Source organism: Ranitomeya variabilis, chromosome 1 (genome assembly GCF_051348905.1).
Source record: "Ranitomeya variabilis isolate aRanVar5 chromosome 1, aRanVar5.hap1, whole genome shotgun sequence".
Lineage (NCBI taxonomy): Eukaryota > Metazoa > Chordata > Amphibia > Anura > Dendrobatidae > Ranitomeya > Ranitomeya variabilis.
In genome coordinates this window covers 687,240,447-687,263,212 of record NC_135232.1, presented here as the reverse complement: position 1 = coordinate 687,263,212, position 22,766 = coordinate 687,240,447, and the positions used below count along the sequence as shown (strand labels likewise).

Sequence of the window (22,766 nt, the reverse complement as noted above, 5' to 3'; positions counted from 1 at the left end):
ATTTAAGAAAACCTGCTCTGGGCTTTTGTGTTTGAAATGGGCAGTAGTGGTGCAGTCAGTTTCATTCCCGGCTCGGGTTTTTCATATGGCCCATGGCCACAGATTCCAGTTTAAATCCCTGCAGTAAAGGGTTTGGGTGTGTCAGGTTCAGGGTCAGTCTGGTGTTTGCTAGAGTGCAGAGCAGTCGGCTCTGCAGAGCTCCACCTGTGTGAGGCAACACAGGCAAGCGGAGCCAAATAGCAAGGGGAGCTGAGAGGTCTGGCACCCACAGTATACACGGCGGTGCAGTCGCCCACGGCAACTAGTCTCAGGAGGTGGACTGGCGTGTTTATTGGCAGCAAACTGGAGGCTATAGTTCCTGGCTGCGATCCTAAAGGATATCATGTACTGTGTATTGCTGTGAGTTGAACATTAAAAGAGACATTGTACACGGCGGTGCAGTCGCCCACGGCAAAAGGTCACGGAGGTGGACTGGTGTGTTTATTGGCTGCAATCCAGAGTATATGTTTCTCAGCTGTGATCTGGAGGATATCATTTGCTGTGTTTTGTGAGTTGAATATTAAAGAGACTTTTGCTGCGAACTTTCCTGGGTCACTGCCTCATCACTACATAGGGTGCTACCGCTGCACTACACTACATATAGTTTAGAAGGTTCCAGCTAGTCAGTTTTTAATCACGTGATGTCATAGATCTAATGAAAAAGAGAAGAATTAGCTGCGTAGAAAGGCAAAAAGAGCAATTGGAAGTACACAGTGCTATATAATATGATGACTGCAATATATTAAGAGGATAAAAACTTTGACGGGAGTGCTTCTTTAATTGACAATCTCAGGAACTGAAAAGGGTAAGCAAACCTCTACTACACTTAATCTATAAGAAAAGTATATTCTAAAATTATTTAAAAAATAAATTAAAAAAAATGCAACTTTTTGACGGTGTCTTCTATTAACCCTCGCACACATACCTCTTTGCCAGGTAATAGAGTCTGGATCAATATCAAGTCTTACAAACTTGGTGATTTCTTCTTCCGTCAAGGCAATGGGGTCGGTTTTCTCGATGCCCAGTCTCTGTACAAATGAAGTTACAGCAAAACACTGAAATCCTCCCGTTTCCTGATTCGATTACCTATTACACCACATTGGTACATTTTGTTTAGCTGAAGGCGATGACCAGATGTTCCCGGCTCAGAGGCGGCCTTATTCCAAGAGAATAGAAGCAGAAAAACATGGCAGCTTCCTTCCAAAAACAGCGCCACACCTGTCCACAGGTTGTGTATGGTAGTGCGGCTCAATCCCATTCACTTCAAAATGGAGCTAAGCTGCAATATCAAACACAACCCAAGGACAGTGGTGGCGCTGTTTCTGGAAGGAAGCCGACACGTTTTTCTAATCCTGTACATCCATTAATGGACTACTAGTACTATCCAACATAAACTTAAATTTACAGAGAAAATACTGCAGAAACCATTTTGGTTTTCTCATTTCCCTTCTGTTGCTAAAAATTAGCAGTTTATTTTAAGATCACAAATGCTCCGCATACCATGAAGGAGGCTGCAATTAGGAAAGGAGAGAAACAGATGCCATATATTCAAGACCTTGATAATACATTTTTTCTGCAAATTTCCGCAGAGTGGAGAATGAGGGAGCAGATGGGACCCGATTTACAAGTCAGAGATAATTTATGTCACCAGATAAGTACAGATCTCCTAAATAACTCTATTAAAGGGGCTCTCCGGGTCCAGAAAACTCATTTTCATACACACCAATAAAGAATTCTGATTTAGTAGATTGGGTCCCCTAGTCAGGGTGGAGAACGGCTACAAGGAGCACCTCTCACCCTGGAGGACCCATCCTGCATTACACAGATAACCCAATGGTCTGAATGGTCACCGTGTAATGCTTCATTTCTCCTGTGGAGACGCTGCAGGGAAACTGAAATTGTTCTCCGGCTGTGCGTATTTCCGCATGCGAAGGAGAATACGTGGCGTCAGGTCTATCGATACCTGTCAGGCATTGTGCACCTGTCCTATTGTAATGAACACTTAGGCTATGTTCACGTTGCATTTTTGCGGCGTGTTTTTTTTTTTTTTTTTAAATGCTAACTTTAAGCTGCTTACAAAAAGCAGGTTTTGCTAACTTTTTGCTAGCTTTTCAATGTGCAAACCTAACACCTTCGTTTTTTGAACTACAAAAAACGCAGAAATAGTGACATGCTGCATTATGCAAAAACCAAGCTCTTATGGCAAAACAGTCAGGAAAAGAAAACAAGCTGTGTACATGAGATTTCTGAAATCTCATCGACTTTCCCGGCCGGTACTGTGAAACGCAGCTGAAAATTTGCATTAAAAAAATAGCTGCAAAAATGCCATGTGTGAACATAGCCTTACTGTCAGGATTCTAAACAGACAACAGATGATCAGTAGCATACCAGCAGGACGAGTTTATGTTCAGATTATCATGAATGGTCATTGCTAATAAGCTAAATATATACTTTAGAAAGAGAGAGAGAATGTTTTAAGGAATTTTTATTACATACTGCAAGGTCAAAAGTTTACTATGCCGTTAAACAAATCCGGACTACCCATATGATGATGTCATGTGTTTGGAAGCTTCTTATAGTAACATAGTTATTAAGGTTGAAGGAAGACTTTGAGTCCATCTAGTTCAACCCATAGCCTAAACTAACATGCCCTAACATGTTTTTCCAGAGGAAGGCAAAATATATATTTTTTTTTTTAGCAAGATCTGAGTTAATTAGAGACACACCTGTGGATGTATTTTAATGCACACCTGAAACACACTGCTTCTTTGTGTAGCATCATGGGAAAGTCGAAAGAAATCAACCAAGATATCTGGAAGAGAATCGTGGACTTGCACAAGTCTGGCTCATACTTGGGTCCAATTTGTGGATACCTGAAGCTGCCTTTTTCATCTGTACAAACAATTATACGCAAGTACAAACAAGATAGGAATGTCCAGCCATCATACCGCTCAGGAAGGAGACGGGTTCTGTGTCCCAGAAATGAACGTGCTTTGGTCTGACATGTGCATATAAACCCAAGGACAATATTGGTAAGATTGTGTTAATATCCACAGTGAAACAAATACTGTATCAACATACTGTATCTGCCAGGAAGAAGCCATTACTTAAAAAGAAACATAAAAAAAGCTAGATTAACGTTTGCAAATGCACACAGGAACAAAGACCTTAATTTTTGGAGACATGTCCTGTGGTCTTATGAAGCTATAATTGAACTTTTTGGACATAATGACCATCATTATGTTTGGAGGAAAAAGGGAGAAGCAAGGAATCCTTAGAACACCATCCCAACTGTGAAACATGGGGGTGGAAGCATCATGTTGTGGGTTGTTTTTTTTGCTGCAGGAGGGACTGGGGCACTTCACAAATAGATGACATCATGAGAAAAGAAGATTATGTGGCAATACTGAAGCAACATCTCAAGACATAAACCAGAAAGCTAGAGCTTGGGCAGAAATGGGTCTTCCAATGAACAATGACCCGAAGCCTACTGCCAAACTGGTAACAAAGTGGCTTAAGGATAACAAAGTCAGTGTTTTGGAGTGGCCATCACAAAGCCTTGATCTCAGTCCTATTGGAAATTTATGGGCAAAGCTGAAAAGGAGGCAGGTGCGAGCAAGGCAACCTACAAACCTGGATCAGTTACACCAGTTTTCTCAGGAGGAATGGGCCCAAATTCCAATCAACTATTGTGAGAAGCTTGTGGAAGGATATCCCAAACGTTTGACCCAAGTCATTCAGTGTAAGGACAATGGTACCAAATGCTACTGAAATGTATGTAAACTTTTAACTTTGCAGTAGGTAAAAATGCCTTAAAACATTCTCCTTAAAACATTCTCTCTCTCTCTCTCTCTCTCTCTCCTTATTCTGGCATTTGGGAAATATTAATGATGATAATCCTAATTGACCTAAAACAAGAAAGGTTTATTCTGATTTCATGTCAGATATTGAGATAAGCAGGCATTTGTGTCTTTTTATATAGTGTATGGAAACTTCTGTTTTCAACTATAGATAGATAGATATTAGATGAGATATGAGATAGATATTAGGTAGATAGCTATGGGATAGATCGATAATAGATAGATATTAGATAGGTAGTTAGGATATAGGTAGATGGATAGATAGACATCAGCAGAAGAAATAAATTGATATAATAAATTGATAATAGATATATAGATTAGAAAGGATAGAATTGATATGAGAAGATAGCTAAAAAGAAATAGATTAGATATACATAGACATGAAATAGAAAAACATTTAATTTTACTAGGTATAGGTAGATACACTAGATAGGTTGAATACAGATACGTAGATTATCGCTAAGAAATAGAGATAAAAACAAAACAGGAGCAGCACCAGAAGGCAGTCAGGGTGCCAAGTCTCCCAGGACATGACCAAACCTTAAATATTACATGAAAATAAGAAGGCAGCATAAGAGTTTCAAAAATTGCAAACATTTGTGCCATTTAATAGCCCATGATGGTGATGTTACGGTTTTACCGAGATCCTTTCTCAAGGCTTGCTGCCTCCTTTTTTCCATTTTAGATGTAGAGATAGATATGTGATCAATAAAGTGCATATGAGAAGAGATATGGTCTTTTATTGTCTGTACAAGTCCCCTCTAAAATGTAAAGTGCTGCGGAATATGTTGGTGCTATAGAAATAAAAATATTATTATTTATTATTATAAATCAATAGGATAGCTAAAAGATAGAAACAGATCATCTAAACATAGATTCCTATGATGGAAGGATAGAATAAACTGACATAACTAGATAGATGAATAGAAAGACACGCAACATAGAGAAGATATGACGATACATGATCGATATACTGCAAACCAACAAGAAATATCTAGATGTTTTACGTCAGTTTTCATTCTACTTCTACCTACAAACTATCCATTATTGCCGGTCCTGATATTTTCAAAAGACGCACTAGGAAATATCCATATATGGAGGAAATAAGTATTTTTGTGTTACCATGGAAACATTTCCAAAATAGGATATAATTTGTCTCCTTAGGTTGGTCACGGAGTCGGCACAGTGCGGGTGAGAACACAGGCAAAGAGACGGCTTTGTCTTGTAAACTAATTTGCTGCATAGTCCTCCCCCGTCAGGCGGAACAGGGGGACATATTCTGCATTATTCTCCTTTCTGCTTTATTGTGGGCTGAGCTGACATTGCTGCTGGGCTTCACGGAAGTGAATAGAACTGCAGTACCAAATACAACCTGTCTGCAAAGGGTGGCGCTGTTTTTGAAAATAAAAAAGCCATATTTTTTATAATCCTGTGCAATCCTTTTAAATGCTTGTCAAGCATGTACAACTTTTTCACAAAAGGCGCACGATGGATTACATGAATAAAAGTAGCAATGCTTAGGTCAAAAAAATCTCTCTTTGTTCCTGTTTCCACATCCCAAGCTGATTTCCCAACTCAAGGACGCGTGACTGCTGCAGCCAATCGCTTACTTGTAGCGGTCTCATGTTCCTGAGCTGGGATGTCTTCACTGCAACAGCAAGTAGGGAATGGTGGGAAAGCAGCAGACAATTTAAAGGGAACCTGTCACCCCGTTTTTTCGGTATGAGATAAAAATACTGTTAAATAGGGCCTGAGCTGAGCATTACAATAGTGTAGTTTGTGGACCCCGATTCCCCACCTATGCTGCCGAAATACGTTACCAAAGTAGTCGTTTTCGCCTGTCAATCAGGCTGGTCAGGTCAAAAGGGCGTGGTGTCTTCCCCCAGATTTTGCGTAGTTTTCCGTTGGTGGCGTAGTGGTGTGCGCATGCCCAAGGTCCGGAATCCTCTGCCAGGGTATTTAAAAGAGTGCGCTGTTCGTTATTTCATTGGTGATCGGTGGGCGCGGCCATCTTCCTTTGGCCGCGCGTGCGCAGAAGCGGCGCTCTGCTGGCCGCGGCTTCAGGAAAATGGCCGCCGCGATCTCCATCTGCGCACGCGCGGCATCCCACGGCCATTTTCCTGAAGCCGCGGCCAGCAGAGCGCCGCTTCTGCGCACGCGCGGCCAAAGGAAGATGGCCGCGCCCACCGATCACCAATGAAATAACGAACAGCGTGCTCTTTTAAATACCCTGGCAGAGGATTCCGGACCTTGGGCATGCGCACACCACTACGCCACCAACGGAAAACTACGCAAAATCTGGGGGAAGACAACACGCCCTTTTGACCTGACCAGCCTGATTGACAGGCGAAAACGACTACTTTGGTAACATATTTCGGCAGCATAGGTGGGGAATCGGGGTCCACAAACTACACTATTGTAATGCACAGCTCAGGCCCTATTTAACAGTATTTTTATCTCATACCGAAAAAACGGGGTGACAGGTTCCCTTTAAGGGGATGCTTATTGCTTTTTGTAACCAGTTCTTGTTTTTTTTTTTTAAATTATTACTATAAAAAAGAAAAGCTATCAGCCAGACTAGCCTTTTAACATCTTCCCGACTGGGCGATTTTTGTACCTTTGATTTTTCCTACCCTTTTTCTAAATGCCAGATCTTTTTTTTTTTTTCACACTTCCATCGACCTACCCATAAAGGAGGACTTGCCATTCAAAACTACCCTTCTTCCCCTCAAAAAACATCATTCACTTTACCATATGATGTCCTGAAAAATTCAGACTGAGGTGGAATGCAGAAATAACACAACGTCCATTATGCGTTAAAATTGACTCTCCAGGTCACTAGGATTACGGCGATAAATACCATATATATGTATGTATGTATGTATGTATGTATGTATGTATGTATGTATGTATGTATGTATGTATTTTATATATATATATATATATATATATATTTTAGTGGCAAAAAATTTGAAACGTTGGGGGGAAAATTAATAGATTTGGGTTTATGTCACCACTTTCTGAGATCCATAACTTTTTTATTGTTCCGGATGTTTATGAAGTCTTGGTTTTGCATGGATTCCTCATGGATACCATTATCATATTCATATTTTTTATAGCTTTTTTTGTTTTAATCTCAGTAGGAAATGTGGCAACCATAAAATAGCAATTCTACCATTTACCATATCAGTTAATCTTATTTGTAATTTTCAAGTCTATAAAGGCTTGATCTATTAAAATATGTTTTATTTATTTTTTTAAATGACAATAGGGGGCAATTCAAACAATGTATTTTCTTTTTATTTTAGTGAACCTGTGATTGTCTGATCGCTTGTCTTACATACTGCATTACTATGGTATTAGAGTTATATAGTGAAAATTACAGTCTTCTATTAAAGTTCAGCCTATCACAGGTGTGCAAAGAAGGCGGAAACGGGGACTTTTCAGAAGCTTCTGGCGACCCGCCGACATTACTGGGACTCCAGGCTGATTAATATATTTCAAAAATTATCAGATCATGTTGGATTTTTACCAACTTTCATCTCCCCCTCAAGGAAGCATTTAATACTCACAATAATGCCTTGGTTATAGCACAAATCACGAGCAACGGCCCTGAGAACTCCAATCCCAAAACTTTTTAGGAGCATATAAGTCTCAATATTTTATGTAAACTGGGAATTTTGTACATTTCTGTAATGAACACTATCTAGTTGCCTAGAAACAGCAATTTATTAAACGCATCAAAGCAAATTGGATAAAAACAACAGAAATTCACTGAATTATGAGGAACATTTATCGTACACGCTTGATGTAAATCGCTGGTAAAATGAGATACATATATACTTGGGAGCTGTGAATGTAGGTCTCAAGCCTGAAATCTGGGGCTAAGAAATGCAGGAGCAGTTGCCCATAGCAACCAATGCAGGAACATAAAGGTATATGGTTGCTATGGGCAACTGCCTTTCTGCAGCTTCCATTTTCTAGATGCCCACATATCATACACCCCCGACGATTACGCTCTGTAAATAGCTCCAACCACTCCGCTCCTCACTAATGTGCCAAGCTACAAGACATGCTGCTACTAATCCAGCGCAAGTGTTACTAGAAAACAAGAACATATGGAAAAGATTGCAACAATGCCAAAAAGCAGGTTCCTAGAAAGACAAACGACAACACAAACTGCTCAGAAATAGCTGCAGCATCAATACTGAGCGAAGGACGGGTGTACTATAAATATAGGAAGGTAATCATATCAATCTTTGGGGGGGTGCAAAGTCAGAACGAGGGAAAGGTGCTGTTGCCCATAGCAACTAATGAGGGTGTAGCTCTAGTTTTAGTCTGGAATATGGGAGCCTAAATGATAATGTCACGTTCAATCATGGTGACGGCTTGTACCGCTATACCACACACCCCTGTATTTATGGAGGAGTGTACTGCATTGTCACCACCAAGATGTCAGCACTTCTCAGGTATGCTTAGAATGCTGAAACCCAGTTATCAATTCAGTCATACATTTCCAGGAGGAATTACAGAGGAACAGCAAAATGCAGTTATGCCTAGAAAAATGATGCACAATTGTTATTTCATGGAAAATACAAGTGTTTGCAAAACAGCTGATATGCCAACAGAGCTAACAGCTTTGGAGAGAAGGAAAGAAAAAAGAAAGAAAGGAAGGAAATAGGAAAGAAAAAGAAAACAAATGGAAAAAAAAAAAAAAATGAAAGAGAAGAAAAAATGGAAAAAGAAAAAATGGAAAAAGAAGGAAAAGAAAGAAAAAAGAAAACAAAGAAGATAAACAAAAAAAGGAAAACAGAGAAAGAAAAGAGGAAGGAAAGAAAAGACGGACAAGGAAAGAAAGGTTAAGGGAAAAAAGGAAGAAATGAGAGAATTTAAGTTGCAAACAAGTATTCTGTTATTGTGTTTCTTACAGTGTCTGACTCACCTTAAGCCTTCTGAACTGAATATCTGAGAATTTGCGCACTCCATTACTGGAAGGGACAAGACGATTGTACAGGGCCTGGAGGATATTAACGGTGGCTTGTTAGAATGAATGGTGACTAGGTCAGGTCTGTGTAAAGTAAAATCTAAGAATATAAGTAAACATAGCAGGCACTCGCCATGTATGATGTGGGCTCAGCTCCCGAGGCCACTACACACACACACACACACACACACACACACACACTCCATCCATGTGGATGTCCGGAATAGTGTTAAATAAGATATGGTAAACACACACACACACACATATTTCTTTTTATTTAAAAAAATAATACATTAGATATTTTAGTCTGAAATTTTGCAATTTTTGCCCGGATCACCTTTTACTACACTCACACCTCTTGTTCTATTTAAATGACTTTTCATTAGTCTCATTGACATCACAGACAGCATTATAGTGACTGACAGCTACTGTATATAGAGGTGTTAATACAGGATTTACCATTTACAATAGGTGATGTCACAGCTCACCTCCTCCTGTACAATGACTGATAACGCCTCTATATACAGTAGATAGTACAGGATCCACCATTCACAATAGGTGATATCACAGCTCACCTCCTCCTCCTCCTGTACAATGACTGACAACACCTCTATATACAGTAGATAACACAGGATCCACCATTCACAATATGTGATGTCACAGTTCACCTCCTCCTCCTCCTCCTCCTGTACAATGACTGCTAACACCTCTATATACAGTAGATAACACAGGATCCACCATTCACAATAGGTGATGTCACAGCTCACCTCCTCCTCCTGTACAATGACTGATAACACCTCTATATACAGTAGATAACACAGGATCCACCATTCACAATAGGTGATGTCACAGCTCTCCTCCTCCTCCTGTACAATGACTGCTAACACCTCTATATACAGTAGATAACACAGGATCCACCATTCACAATAGGTGATGTCACAGTTCACCTCCTCCTCCTCCTCCTCCTGTACAATGACTGCTAACACCTCTATATACAGTAGATAACACAGGATCCACCATTCACAATAGGTGATGTCACAGCTCACCTCCTCCTCCTGTACAATGACTGATAACACCTCTATATACAGTAGATAACACAGGATCCACCATTTACAATAGGTGATGTCACAGCTCATCTCCTCCTCCTGTACAATGTCTGATAACACCTCTATATACAGTAGATAACACAGGATCCACCATTTACAATAGATGATGTCACAGCTCACCTCCTCCTCCTGTACAATGTCTGATAACACCTCTATATACAGTAGATAACACAGGATCCACCATTTACAATAGGTGATGTCACAGCTCACCTCCTCCTCCTGTACAATGACTGATAACACCTCTATATACAGTAGATACAGGATCCACCATACACAATAGGTGATGTCACAGCTCACCTCCTCCTCCTGTACAATGACTGATAACACCTCTATATACAGTAGACTACACAGCATCCACCATACACAATAGGTGATGTCACAGCTCACCTCCTCCTCCTGTACAATGACTGATAACACCTCTATATACAGTAGATAACACAGGAGAAAGAGTCTAATATTACACCTAGTAATCAGGTACAAATTAAATTTACCCGATTACCTGAAATCAGAAATTTTTCTTAAAGTACAGACAAAGATGAAAAAAAAGTATTAAAAAAAAAACACATTTACCATAAAAGTCTGAATTAAAATCTAGTTCCTTAGCTGATGACACATTCCCAATAATGTAGAGGAATGAAATCCATTCTGAATTCTGCCACAAATCTACTTGCTCCACTAACTCATTTGCAGCAGATTTTGCAGCGGATGTAACGGAACATTGGATTCATAATGGATTTAGCTGAAAATCTTTATCCCGTGCCCAGAGTTTACCATTGAATGTAAAAACCTCCAGTTAACACTTAGCACACAGATAATGATGGTAGCTAGGGTGACATTTTACGTGGTGGCAGGACAAGCTCTCACCTTGTCAGACTGTGTCAGTTCATGGAAGATCCGCGCGTCAATGGCAGCCGCCACCAGGTTGTTAGCAGCCGTTATGGCGTGTATGTCCCCAGTGAGATGGAGGTTAAACTGCAATTAAACACAGCGACTGAGATTCGATCTAACACAGAAAAATGAAATATCACAGAAAACACCCTCTAATATCAGTGCAGTGACAGCGGCGATGTCACAGTCTAGACTGGAAATCATGGGAGCGGGGCAGTCATTTGACTAGAACTGCAGCACTAGCCTACCATCTAACATTTTTAACACAAACATTTTTTCAATTTATATTATTTCGTATGAGGTCACTTTCATTATTTCACATCTTATGATGTAGTTGGGTAAAACTTTAAATTATAATTCTAGACCAAAGAGGCTCTAGGAGATCTTCCTTGCTCCATATGGGGAGAGGTAAGTGGATCGAATTACAGTAGCAGGTGAAAGTTTGGGCACCCCTGGTCAAAATTACTATTATTCGAAACAGTTAAGCAAGTTGAAGATGAAATGATCTCTAAAAGACCTACAGTTAATGATGACATATTTCCTTTGTATTTTAGGCATATATATATATCTATCTATCTATCTATATATATAATTGTCTAAGGGGTACTTCCGTCTGTCTGTCCTCAACTTCCATAACGGTTATTAATTCGCTGATTGGTCTCGCCAGCTGCCTGTCATGGCTGCCTCGACCAATCAGCGACGGGCACAGTCCGATTAGTCCCTCCCTACTCCCCTGCAGTCAGTGCCGGGCGGCCGCTCCATACTCCCCGCAGTCACGGCTCACATAGGGTTAATGCCAGCGGTAACGGACCGCGTTATGCGGCGGGTAACTCACTCCGTTACCGCCGCTATTAACCCTGTGTGACCAAGTTTTTACTATTAAGGCTGCCTATGCAGCGTCAATAGTAAAAGGATCTAATGTTAAAAATAATAAACAAAAATAAAAAATCATTATATACTCACCTTCCGCCGCCTTTCCCGTTGCTCGCCACCCTCCGGTAACCGCTCTGTGCAAGCGGCAAGTTCCGGTAGCAAGGATCGTATGGCAGAAGGACCTGCCATGACTTCACGGTCATGTGACCGCGACGTCATCACACCCTGGGACCGGAAGCTGCTGCCTGTACCGCGCACAGGCGACAGAACTACAAGTATGGTGAGTATGTTAGAACTACAAGGGGCCCTCGGATCGGAAGGCGAGTATGTTTATTTTTTAACCTGTGACATACGTAGCTGGGCAATCTACTACGTAGCTGGGCAATATACTACGTGGCTGGGCAATATACTACGTGGCTCTGTGCTGTATACTACTTCGCTGTGCAATATACTACGTCACTGGGCAATATACTACGTGGCTGGGCAATATACTACGTCGCTGGGCAATATGCTACGTGGACATGCATATTCTAGAATACCCGATGCGTTAGAATCGGGCCACATTTTATATATATATATATATATATATATATATATATATATATATATATATATATATATATATATATATATATATATATATATATATATATATATACACACACTCACCGGCCACTTTATTAGGTACACCTGTCCAACTTCTTGTTAACACTTAATTTCTAATCAGCCAATCACATGGCGGCAACTCAGTGCATTTAGGCATGTAGACATGGTCAAGACAATCTCCTGCAGTTCAAACCGAGCATCAGTATGGGGAAGAAAGGTGATTTGAGTGCCTTTGAACGTGGCATGGTTGTTGGTGCCAGAAGGGCTGGTCTGAGTATTTCAGAAACTGCTGATCTACTGGGATTTTCACGCACAACCATCTCTAGGGTTTACAGAGAATGGTCCGAAAAAGAAAAAAAATCCAGTGAGCGGCAGTTCTGTGGGCGGAAATGCCTTGTTGATGCCAGAGGTCAGAGGAGAATGGGCAGACTGGTTCGAGCTGATAGAAAGGCAACAGTGACTCAAATCGCCACCCGTTACAACCAAGGTAGGCCTAAGAGCATCTCTGAACGCACAGTGCGTCGAACTTTGAGGCAGATGGGCTACAGCAGCAGAAGACCACACCGGGTACCACTCCTTTCAGCTAAGAACAGGAAACTGAGGCTACAATTTGTACAAGCTCATCGAAATTGGACAGTAGAAGATTGGAAAAACGTTGCTTGGTCTGATGAGTCTCGATTTCTGCTGCGACATTCGGATGGTAGGGTCAGAATTTGGCATAAACAACATGAAAGCATGGATCCATCCTGCCTTGTATGGAGCATCTTTGGGATGTGCAGCCAACAATCCTGCGGCAACTGTGTGATGCCATCATGTCAATATGGACCAAAATCTCTGAGGAATGCTTCCAGCACCTTGTTGAATCTATGCCACGAAGAATTGAGGCAGTTCTGAAGGCAAAAGGGGTCCAACCCGTTACTAGCATGGTGTACCTAATAAAGTGGCCGGTGAGTGTATATATATATATATATATATATATATATATATATATATATATATATATATATATATATACCGTATATATATATATACATATATACATACATATATACATATATATATACATACACACACACACACACACACACACAGTACAGACCAAAAGTTTGGACACACCTTCTCATTTAAAGATTACATATAAGTATATTTTCATCTTTTACATTTTAAAAATTACAAAAAAGGGAAAATGGGCCAATGCTAAATTTTGGGCACCCTGCATTGTTAGTACCTAGTAGCACCCCCTTTTGAAAGTATCGTAGCTTGTAAATGGTTTTTGTAGCCAGATTAAGAGTCTTTCAATTCTTGTTTGATGGATTTTCATCCATTCTTCCAGTCCTAGTATTGTTCTACTATCTTTGGGAAACAACGACACAATGTTTGTTAATAAGTTGATGACCCATTGGTGCTCTGCAATATGAAGGACAATCTATGCATGCTGTCTGAACACTCCAGCAGTGAATTGCCTAAATGAGAAGTTGTGACCTATAAAAAGGAGGATCTGCCTGTGTTCAAGGAGACTCTACATTACAGTAGCCATGAACTGAAGAAATACAGAGCTGCTTCATTGACATCACTGAACCCTCAAAGACGTTTAGAGAATACAGGTTGGGACAATCAAGTCACCTGGCCTTGCACACAATGGACTGTCCGCTTCCTAAGTTTGTCGTTACCTCCTCACTGTGAGGGCCTACCAAAAGCAGGGAGCCACTGGTGGGGATACTCGGCCCTGGAAGCAGCTCTAAGCCAGACGAGTCAGTGGAAGGTTGAGACTCTGTATTTTGCACCATCTTGGGTATTTGCTTGGACTGTTCGGTATGCTATTGTGTGTTGGTGGTTGAGTAAATTATTGGAACACACTGTTTTACCCTCACCCTGTGTTGTCTGAGTAGTGTACTGCCCACTGGGAGATAGAGCGGGTGTTCAGTGGTATGAGCCCTGGTCCATACAGTCTTTCTTAAGACAGTAGGGCCAGCGGACGAGGGCACCCACTAACCCTCTATCTACACAAGTAAATTATTAAGTTTCTTCATTTCTTACAATGCTTTACATCACTCTAATAATCTATTTGCTGGAAAACCACTTTAATTTTACATTCCTAAATTAGAGAGTAACGCTATTTTTTTTCAGCAGTGGGTGTAACCTGGGAGAAAAAAAAGGGAAAATACAGGAGCATGATCAAAGCGTAATATTGAAAGTTATAAAATCAGAATAAGGTGAGGAAAGGTTTTGCAGTTTGTCTCCTTTAAACAAGGTTATACTGCTATATTTATTGACTTAAATAAATCTAAAAGACAAGTGGAAGAATCATTTTGAAAAGCTAGAATAAGGACTTACCTCTTCCATTGGAATAACTTGTGAATATCCTCCTCCTGCAGCACCTCCTACAAACAGAGCAAGATGTATAGGAACCCCATCAGCCCATTTGTACATATGCAAGTTGTGGAATAGCTGTGCGGATGCTTGTTACCTACCCCATTGAAAATAAGATTGATTTATTTACTATTATTTGGATGTGCCAATTCCTGAGAGAACCAGCTTAGAAGATATCAGATTAGAAGTACACACAGGGTCAATGCACAAAAACTGTTTGGGTTTTTTTTTCTAGTGCACTGACATGCCCCTGTGCACTTGCAGCCTGATTCGCACATGGATACTACAGTAGATTTCTCCTGATTGGCACAGCGGATCATTCATAAAAAGGTATTTATTCACGAACAAGCACCTATAACATTATTTCAATAAGTAAAAAGGGCCTTTAAAACAGGGGTGGGGAATCACAGACCCCCGGGCTATTTACGGCCCTCGATGACCTTTTATCAGGCCCCCAGGCAGATTCTCAGGGACTGCATTCTTGGGCAGGGAGGTGTATTTTGATAACAACCAGCTCATTAATTTCTTCTTGCTGTTAGCACACACACGCAGTGTTCACTACTGAACACTGAAGGACATGCAATGAAAGATTATGTTCTGAAACCAGTGCCACAGTGTATGGCCCCGGAAGGATGGTATAAATATCCAAATGGCCCTTGGCAGAAAAAAAGATTCCCCACCCCTGCTTTAAGGAGTCATATTATCTGAACTCGGTAGAAGATGAGAGTTTATTACATACTCTGCCTTTCTGTGAACATGCCCATGACTTCTCAGTGACAACCAGGGCTATATAAAAGTTTGCAGCCTCTGAATGTAAGATGAGTGAATAGTGAGTGTTAGTGATGAGTGAGTATAATCGTTACTCGAGATTTCCCGAGCACGCTCGGGGGTCCTCAAAGTATTTTTTAGTGCTCGGAGATTTAGTTTTCATCGCCGCAGCTGAATGATTTACAGCTTTTAGCCAGCCTGATTACATGTGGGGATTCCCTAGCAACCAGGAAACCCCCACATGTACTTATGCTGGCTAACAGATGTAAATCATTCAGCTGCGGCGAAGAAAACAATCTCCGAGCACTAAAAAAAATACTCGGGAGGATCCCTGAGCATGCTTGAGAAATTTCAAGTAACGAGTATATTCGCTCATCACTAGTAAAAGTGTTTTCATTCACCGATTGGGGTCAACCATTTTTGCTTCTCACGAGAATGGAAAATCAAAGTGCCCCCATTTACTCACCTTTAATTCCGAACGTGGGTCCTTGGGAAGGTTGTCTGACACAGGCAAATACATTCAATTTCAAATGAGCTCCAAGAGCCTGAACCAAGCCTATGGTAGTGGTGCTCTTCCCTTCTCCCAGCGGGGTTGGGGTTATACTGTAGGTAAAAGCCACAATCAGTAAAGAGAAATACCAGGAAAACTATCACACTGTATACAATATAGCAAGCTACACATGATGGACATATCTGTCACACCAATGGCGCCCTACGGACCCAGCTGCCCAATTATGACTGTCGGGTTTCTGCCATTATAGCGGAAAAAACAGGATTTTTGGTTGCTTACCGTAAAATCTGTTTCTCGGAGCCTTCATTGAGGGACACAGGAACCATGGGGTGTATGCTGCTGCCACTAGGAGGCTGACACTATGCACAAAAACAGATAGCTCCTCCTCTGAAGTGTACACCCCACCGACTGGCATTATGAACTTCAGTTAGGCTAGTTTCACACTAGCGTTTGCATGAGCTGCGGAGGGCTGCGGACTTCCTCTGTGAAGCCCCACCCTCGGCCGCACCTCCGCCTCTAGCTCCGCCTACTTCTGCATGCGGCCGGCTTGCGGCTTGTGTACCTATCTTTAACATTAGGTACGCAGGTCATGCCGCAGTATGCGGATGCTTCTGCATGCGTTGTTTTGACGATGCGGCGACCAGCGTAAACGCAGCTTAGCTTAGCAATTTCATTTTTTTTCCGCATCGTCAAAACGACGCATGCGGAAGCATCCGCATACTGCGGCACGACCTGCGTACCTAATGTTTAAGATAGGTACACAGGCCGCAAGCCGGCCGCATGCAGAAGTAGGCGGAGCTAGAGGCGGAGGTGCGGCCGAGGGCAGGGCTTCACGGAGGAAGTCCGCAGCCCTCCACAGCTCATGCAAACGCTAGTGTGAAACTAGCCTCAGTGAGAAAGCAGTAGGAGAAAAACGATAAGGTTGAAAGACCATAACCACAAATATAAAAACTGTAAGCATATAAACAATCATAGAACATAGAACAACAGGAACAGAATAATATGGGAGGGTGCTGTGTCCCCCAATGAAGGCTCCGAGAAACAGATTTTACGGTAAGCAACCAAAAATTCTGTTTTCTCTTTCGCCCCATTGGGGGACACAGGAACAATGGGACGTCCCAAAGCAGTCCCTGGGGAGGGAAAAACAGACTTCCATCAGGTCAGAGGACTCACCACTGCCGCATGCAAGGTCCTTCTGCCTAGGCTGGCATCTGCCGAAGCGTAGGTATGGACCTTGTAAAATTTGGCGAACGTGTGGATGGAAGACCAGGTTGCCGCTTTGCAAAGCTGCAGGGAGGAAGCCCTGTGGTGCACCGCCCAGGAGGCACCGACTGCCCGGGTAGAGTGAGCCTTAATCCCAGGAGGGGGCACTCTGTTCTTGACCCGGTAAGCCTCCAAAATTGCCGTTCTGATCCGGTGAGCAATAGTCGCCTTGGAAGCCGGCAGGCCTCTACGCATGCCATCGGGGAATGACGAAAAGTGAATCCGTCTTCCGAAAAGAGGCCGTTCTAGCCAGGTAGATCCTCACCGCTTAATCAGGGGCATTATTGCTTTCCTATTAGGTGCCATTATCTCCTGTTTATCATACATCTTTCTGTGTCTCCAAGGGGATTTCTACACATTTTCTGCGCCGTTGTTTGCACCAGATTGTGGGCACGCGACATTATATCGCATTACAGCATTTGTTTGGTTATATTTATTGATTGCCAGTTGTGCCTGTTTATAATTGTGCAACAATACATTTTTTGTGGCGGGCCAGTGTGGGATCTATGGCATTTTGCCATTTTAATTGTTTTTAATTGTGTATCAATAAAAGTTTTCCTATTTCATTAATTATTGGTGGTGTGCGATTCGTATAGAGTGGTGCCTTTTTCTTTTTTGTTGATCCTCACCGCTCCGACGAGGTCCAGCTTGTTCAACGATCGCTCCAGAGAATGAGTCGGAGCGGGACAAAAGGAGGGCTGGACGATGTCCTCGTTGAGGTGGAAGAAGCAGTCCAGTTGGCGGTGAGCTCCGGAGAAAAAGGATATAAAACGCCAAGACGCTTTCCTCTTTGAAAACACCTGGTCGGATTCTCTCTTTCTCTGGCCAGGAGCTCATCAAAATCAGGATGAGGAGCGAAAACCTTGTTGGGTGGTTTAGACCGTCTGAATAAAACAGCCTGATCTGCGGGTTCCGTAGAGGAATCTTTGATGCCACAGGTCTGATTGATCGCTCCAATGAGACTCTGAACCGTATCCCTCATGGTAGCGATTTGGTTCAAGTCCAGCTCCAAATTATTCTCCGAAGGCGCATCAGAGAACACCTCGCCTGACTCGGGAGAGGAGGACCGGGCTGGAAGCCGATCTCAGAGAAGGGCCATGAGGCGAGATGGAACGGGAAGAGGACTCAGACCGGCGTTCCTGTCTGGATCTTTTGCAGCCTATATTGGAAGTCTCGGATGGAGCTTCCTGCGACCCGCTGGTATTGTGGAAGTCTGCAGGGATAGCCGATCGAGCACGGACACAAGGGTCTGAGACACCCGTGTTAGATCCGCTACCGACTGTGACAGAAAGGAGGCCCAGCCTGGGGTGGGACTTCGCTCTGAGGCGGAGCAGCAGGGGGGTCCTGGGCGGTGGGCATAATGGGGTTGCTGCAGGCCTGACAGAGGGGAAAGGACTGACCTGAGGGAAGCTTGCAGTTACAAGACGTACACACAAAGTATTTGACTTAGGCATTAGAAGTAGAGGAAGAAGTAGGAGGACGAGAGCGACCTCCCTTAGAATTAGCCCTTCAGGTAGGAAGGTAATGCGACTCCTGCAGCGATCCAGTCAAGGGGACCTGGGACACGTTGCTGTCCGGGGAGCAGGTGGAGATGGCGACTGCAGATGAGGACGCCAGACTGTGCGCTGAAAAGGGTGGAGAGAGGCGTGCGTGGCGCCGAAATACAACTCTGCAGCGGCACAGAGAGGGGGCGGAGCTAGCCGCGCGGGTAGGGAGCACCAAGATGGCGCCGGTGGGCGGAGCTCACCAAGGAAATGATGGTCGGGGGGGGGGGGGGGGTGGGGGGGGAGGAAGAAAAGCCCGCCCAAGGAAAAAAGAAGTGGGTGGAGTCGCAGCACCGGAAGTAGGCCCCGGGAAAAGCCGGGGCCTAAATTTGAGGCTGGCGAGGGCCGCGGCGTCTGAGAACGTGCGGCCCCAGGAAAAGTGGCACGGCTGCCTGCAAGGCCGCCGAGCCAGTCAGAAAAGGAGCGCAGGAAAAGCAGCATGGCTGCCTGTAGGGCTGTTGCGCCGGGCTGAGAGAAAAAGTGCGGCCACAGGGAAATCAGTACGGCTGCCTATAAGGCCACCGCGCAGGGCACAGAGAACAGTGCAGACCGCCAAGAAGAAATAGCGCGGCAGCCTACAAAGGCCGTTGCGCGAACGGAGCGATGACCCCCGCCCTCTCCTGGGTCCCCCTTGCTGCCTGTGGGCAAGAAATAAGGGGAAACGCCGACCAGTCCAAAGGCAGCCTGGAATTCTGCGCACCTCTGCGAACAAAAGGGAATCCCAAGGGACCCCCTATGACCCCCCGGATTTGAGGAGGGATTCAGTGGTACCTGAGGGTAGGAGTAGGAATACTCACCTAAAACATCCCACATCGTCCGTTACTAACCTCAAACCCGGGGAAGGTATCAGACGTCCGGGGAGCTGGTGATGGACGTCCTCCTCTCCTCCAACCGACAGGCTCTGGTGGGGCGAGTGGGTGGGGGACCGAGCTAGGACCGGTCTTCTAAGCACGCTTGTGTGCTAGGGGTCTTGGTCCTGCTGTGGGATCTATGAGGATACGGGGTGGCAGTATACGCCGTACTCATAGTCCGTATTGTGGACTACAGGTGTGACTGTTCACCCTGTATCCCTCCGGAAAACCTGAAAGAAAACGACGCACATTGAGGTAGATATGGGTCTAATGAAAGACCCGTGTCCACCTCCTACTGACACGAAGCTAAACTGTAGTTTCAGAATCCCAGACGGTGGGGTGTACACTGCAGAGGAGGAGCTAACTTTTTTGTGCACAGTCTCAGCCTCCTAGTAGTGGCGGCGGCGGCAGCAGCATGGGACAGCACAGCAGCCTTGCAGCGCTGGAGTCCAGGGTTCAAATCCCACCAAGGACAACATCTGCAAAGAGTTTGTATGTTCTCTCCGTGTTTGCGTGGGTTTCCTCCCACATTCCAAAGACATACTGATAGGGAATTTAGATTGTGAGCACCATTGGGGACAGCGATAATAATGTGTGCAACCTGTAAAGTGCTGCGTAATATGTTAGCGCTATATAAAGATTATTATTATTATTATACACCCATGGTTTCCTGTGTCCCCCAATGAGGCGATAGAGAAATAATAAGATTAAGAAATCTTGACAATTATTAACATATTACAGGGGTATTCTCATTTCCAAGATCCTATCCCAACATGTGGTAGGTGTAATAATAAGATTAGCAAATGTATCAAATTAGAAATGTAGTGTACACTCACCGGCCACTTTATTAGGTACACCATGCTAGTAACGGGTTGGACCCCCTTTTGCCTTCAGAACTGCCTCAATTCTTCGTGGCATAGATTCAACAAGGTGCTGGAAGCATTCCTCAGAGATTTTGGTCCATATTGACATGATGGCATCACACAGTTGCCGCAGATTTGTCGGCTGCACATCCCAAAGATGCTCCATACAAGGCAGGATGGATCCATGCTTTCATGTTGTTTACGCCAAATTCTGACCCTACCATCCGAATGTCGCAGCAGAAATCGAGACTCATCAGACCAAGCAACGTTTTTCCAATCTTCTACTGTCCAATTTCGATGAGCTTGTACAAATTGTAGCCTCAGTTTCCTGTTCTTAGCTGAAAGGAGTGGTACCCAGTGTGGTCTTCTGCTGCTGTAGCCCATCTGCCTCAAAGTTCGACGCACTGTGCGTTCAGAGATGCTCTTAGGCCTACCTTGGTTGTAAAAGGTGGCGATTTGAGTCACTGTTGCCTTTCTATCAGCTCGAACCAGTCTGCCCATTCTCCTCTGACCTCTGGCATCAACAAGGCATTTCCGCCCACAGAACTGCCGCTCACTGGATTTTTTTTCTTTTTCGGACCATTCTCTGTAAACCCTAGAGATGGTTGTGCGTGAAAATCCCAGTAGATCAGCAGTTTCTGAAACACTCAGACCAGCCCTTCTGGCACCAACAACCATGCCACGTTCAAAGGCACTCAAATCACCTTTCTTCCCCATACTGATGCTCGGTTTGAACTGCAGGAGATTGTCTTGACCATGTCTACATGCCTAAATGCACTGAGTTGCCGCCATGTGATTGGCTGATTAGAAATTAAGTGTTAACAAGAAGTTGGACAGGTGTACCTAATAAAGTGGCCGGTGAGTGTAGTTCTTCTGGTTTGCGGGTTGCTTACCCAATGTCCAGGGCATTGCAGTACATTAGAACACAACATGAAGAGCAAACTCACCAAAACCTTGTCAGAAGACAATTGCACTCGCAGGGTGCAGCAGGCCCCTGATAATAAATGCTAAAGCAGCACAAGTGCAAGCTACTGATGAGAGCAACCACCCACCCGCCCAAACATTAGAGGGGTTGGCTGCCTAGTAGCAAAAATGCACACAGGTAAGGCTTGCATAAGACACTATTCACACAGATAAATGTGATGCACAGTGTCTGGACAACCTATTGATCATGCCCATAGTACTAGCAGGCGGGCCGTCCAGCACTATATATATACATGCAACACACAGGGAACATGGCGAGTGGGTGGTTGCACTCATCAGTAGCTTGCACCCGTGCTGCTTTAGCATTTATTATCGGGGGCCTGCTGCACCCTGCGAGTGCATTTGTCATCTGACAAGGTTTTGGTGAGCTTGCTCTTCATGTTGTGTTTTTTTTGAATTTTTCTATGTTAGCTGCCATTGCAGTACATTAGGCATCCATGGTTGCGACCACTAGCAGCTGTCACTATAATTGTGGTCGTAACCATGGATACCTAAGCTACTACACTTCCCGGCATGGGGTAAGTGAAGTATCAAATCAGAAGAACTATACTACATTTCTAATTGGAGGTGTTTGAGATTAATATTATTACACCTACTACATCTTGGAAATGAGAATACCCCTTTAAATATAGGACTTTAGTAGTCTAGGATGTGACAGGAAAACTGCGGCAGGACCAAACATCGCAGGCCATACTGAATGTCGGATGAGTGAGGGGTGCAGAGGGAGCAGTCACACCCGGCCCTAGTGCCCAGTCTTCTCTGACACATAACTTAGCAGTATATTACATGGCAGGTTGGGGTTCTCTATAGAGTCCCAACACCACAAAATGACTGTTCAAACCAAGCACAGGCGCTCAGTGAACCCTTGTTGTGGCCAAGCAGTTCAATGCACCTTTCAACTCAACTCTGACTCCTGTAAAACCAGAGCTGTCAATCAAGGACGAAGAAAGATGGAAAACAAGAAGGAGGGAAGGTGCACTGAACTTTTGATCACACCAAGGGTGCACCGACAATGTCCATTATTGGTTTAAAATTTGGGTGCTGCTGCATCCCTTATAACGGAACAGTCCGTCCGTCCCTTTGCTTATGCAATTATTGTGTATGATTTGGGATTATTTCATGGATATATTTGCTTATGTATATAGATATATTAGCAAGTAGCGAAGACCTTACAGGATATGAGCCGATTTCCACCTTGTGCTTATATGGTATTAAGCCACAGGCGTCTGCCACCCTCCAGCTGTGATGGCATGCTG

General features: G+C 43.5%; 1 protein-coding gene and 1 long non-coding RNA gene across 2 annotated transcripts in view; one reads left to right on the top strand and one right to left on the bottom strand.

Moving 5' to 3' along the window:
• Window positions 1-22,766, bottom strand: part of MTHFD1 (methylenetetrahydrofolate dehydrogenase, cyclohydrolase and formyltetrahydrofolate synthetase 1) — a 62,284-nt gene that overhangs the window by 21,066 nt on the left and 18,452 nt on the right. Inside the window, exons 12-16 of the mRNA XM_077266008.1 lie at window positions 15,961-16,097; window positions 14,691-14,737; window positions 10,854-10,961; window positions 8,842-8,916; window positions 965-1,067 (exon numbers count right to left, since the gene is read on the bottom strand). Of these exons, the coding sequence (XP_077122123.1) occupies window positions 965-1,067; window positions 8,842-8,916; window positions 10,854-10,961; window positions 14,691-14,737; window positions 15,961-16,097 (470 nt within the window). The remainder of the gene's footprint in view (window positions 1-964; window positions 1,068-8,841; window positions 8,917-10,853; window positions 10,962-14,690; window positions 14,738-15,960; window positions 16,098-22,766) is intronic.
• On the top strand, window positions 8,007-22,744 carry LOC143776546 (uncharacterized). The gene is made up of 3 exons (XR_013215864.1): window positions 8,007-8,142; window positions 14,962-15,056; window positions 22,656-22,744. It is a non-coding gene; the product is annotated as an uncharacterized LOC143776546 (long non-coding RNA).